This window comes from Phalaenopsis equestris, unplaced genomic scaffold, assembly GCF_001263595.1.
Source record: "Phalaenopsis equestris unplaced genomic scaffold, ASM126359v1 Scaffold194889, whole genome shotgun sequence".
In the NCBI taxonomy this organism is placed as follows: domain Eukaryota; kingdom Viridiplantae; phylum Streptophyta; class Magnoliopsida; order Asparagales; family Orchidaceae; genus Phalaenopsis; species Phalaenopsis equestris.
The window spans coordinates 1-1,209 of NW_018214838.1; the positions used below are offsets into that span (position 1 = coordinate 1).

The 1,209-nt window shown below is 42.8% G+C and overlaps 1 protein-coding gene across 1 annotated transcript; it reads left to right on the forward strand.

Annotated features, from left to right (window-relative positions):
* Nucleotides 1-287: 287 nt before the first annotated feature.
* Nucleotides 288-846, forward strand: LOC110034958 (LOB domain-containing protein 18-like; the record flags this gene model as incomplete). The annotated part of the gene is made up of 1 exon (XM_020739196.1): nt 288-846. A coding segment is annotated over exon 1 (339 nt), but the record flags the coding sequence as incomplete, so codon positions are not given.
* Nucleotides 847-1,209: the final 363 nt, after the last annotated feature.

Genomic DNA, 1,209 nt, shown 5'->3' on the forward strand with positions numbered 1-1,209 from the left:
CTTAATACAAAAATGCAGTATTCCCTACATTTGTATCTCTCTTATAAGGGAAAGAAAAAAACGAAGAGTTACATACTATTCCTTATAGCAAGTAGTAGAAGCTTTATCCTCAAAGATCGACAAGAAAGAGAGATAGATTACGTATTTACAAGTATACATAGTTTTTTTCTTCCATCGCATGTTTGCTTCACGCAAGCTGCTAGACTGAAGGGGTTAGGCTTTCCTGCCTGCCGTGGCTTTAAAGACTCATCAATACAAAAGAAGAAACCGAAAACATAATAAAGAAAGCGAAGCCCCACGCGTACAGTAACCCCAAACACGACCCACCACCAACAGGACAAATCTCCATTAAAAAAATAATCCCATAGCCTTCTCCTCCCTTTCTTCTCCACACCCCGGTCTTCTCTGTCCCAGCACCGAACAGATCATCAGGTATAAACATAGAGGGAAATAAGAGACAAAAAAGAGAAAAAAGAGGCGGAGAAACGCGCGCGCGCCGAAGGTGGCATGAGTACTGGAAGTACAAGCAGCAGCGGAGGGGCCGGAGGAAGCGGCGGAGGTTCCGGAGTTGGTGGCGGAGGAGGCCCGTGCGGTGCGTGCAAGTTTCTTCGAAGAAAGTGCGTCAGCGGCTGTATCTTCGCTCCTTACTTCGACTCGGACCAAGGAGCGGCGCACTTTGCGGCCGTGCACAAGGTGTTCGGTGCTAGCAACGTGTCGAAGCTGCTGCTACACATCCCGGCGCACAAGCGCCTGGATGCGGTGGTCACTATCTGTTTCGAGGCCCAGTCGCGCCTCCGCGACCCCGTTTACGGCTGCGTGGCACACATCTTCGCTCTTCAGCAGCAGGTCAGTAGGTTCTCAGTAAAATTCAGAAAGGAGTATTCTAGATGAGGCAATTGAGTTTATGTCAGTGAGTGAGTGAAGGACAAAGGTTTGATGATAAGAAGCTCATTAGGATATCTGACTAATAGGACAAGATATTAAAAAATGCTTGAAGTAAATTTATTATTTGATATGTTATGGTATATATATAAATGCAATACATTTCTAATTCTGATTTCTGAAAATAGTTTATTTTTAGTTTTTCCCTTTTTTTTAAGCTATAGCTTATACGTGTATATAATAAGATTTGATGAAAATATACTGGCTCTGTTATGAAGAGAATGTTCTCAGTTATATATATACATATATACATATACATATATATAT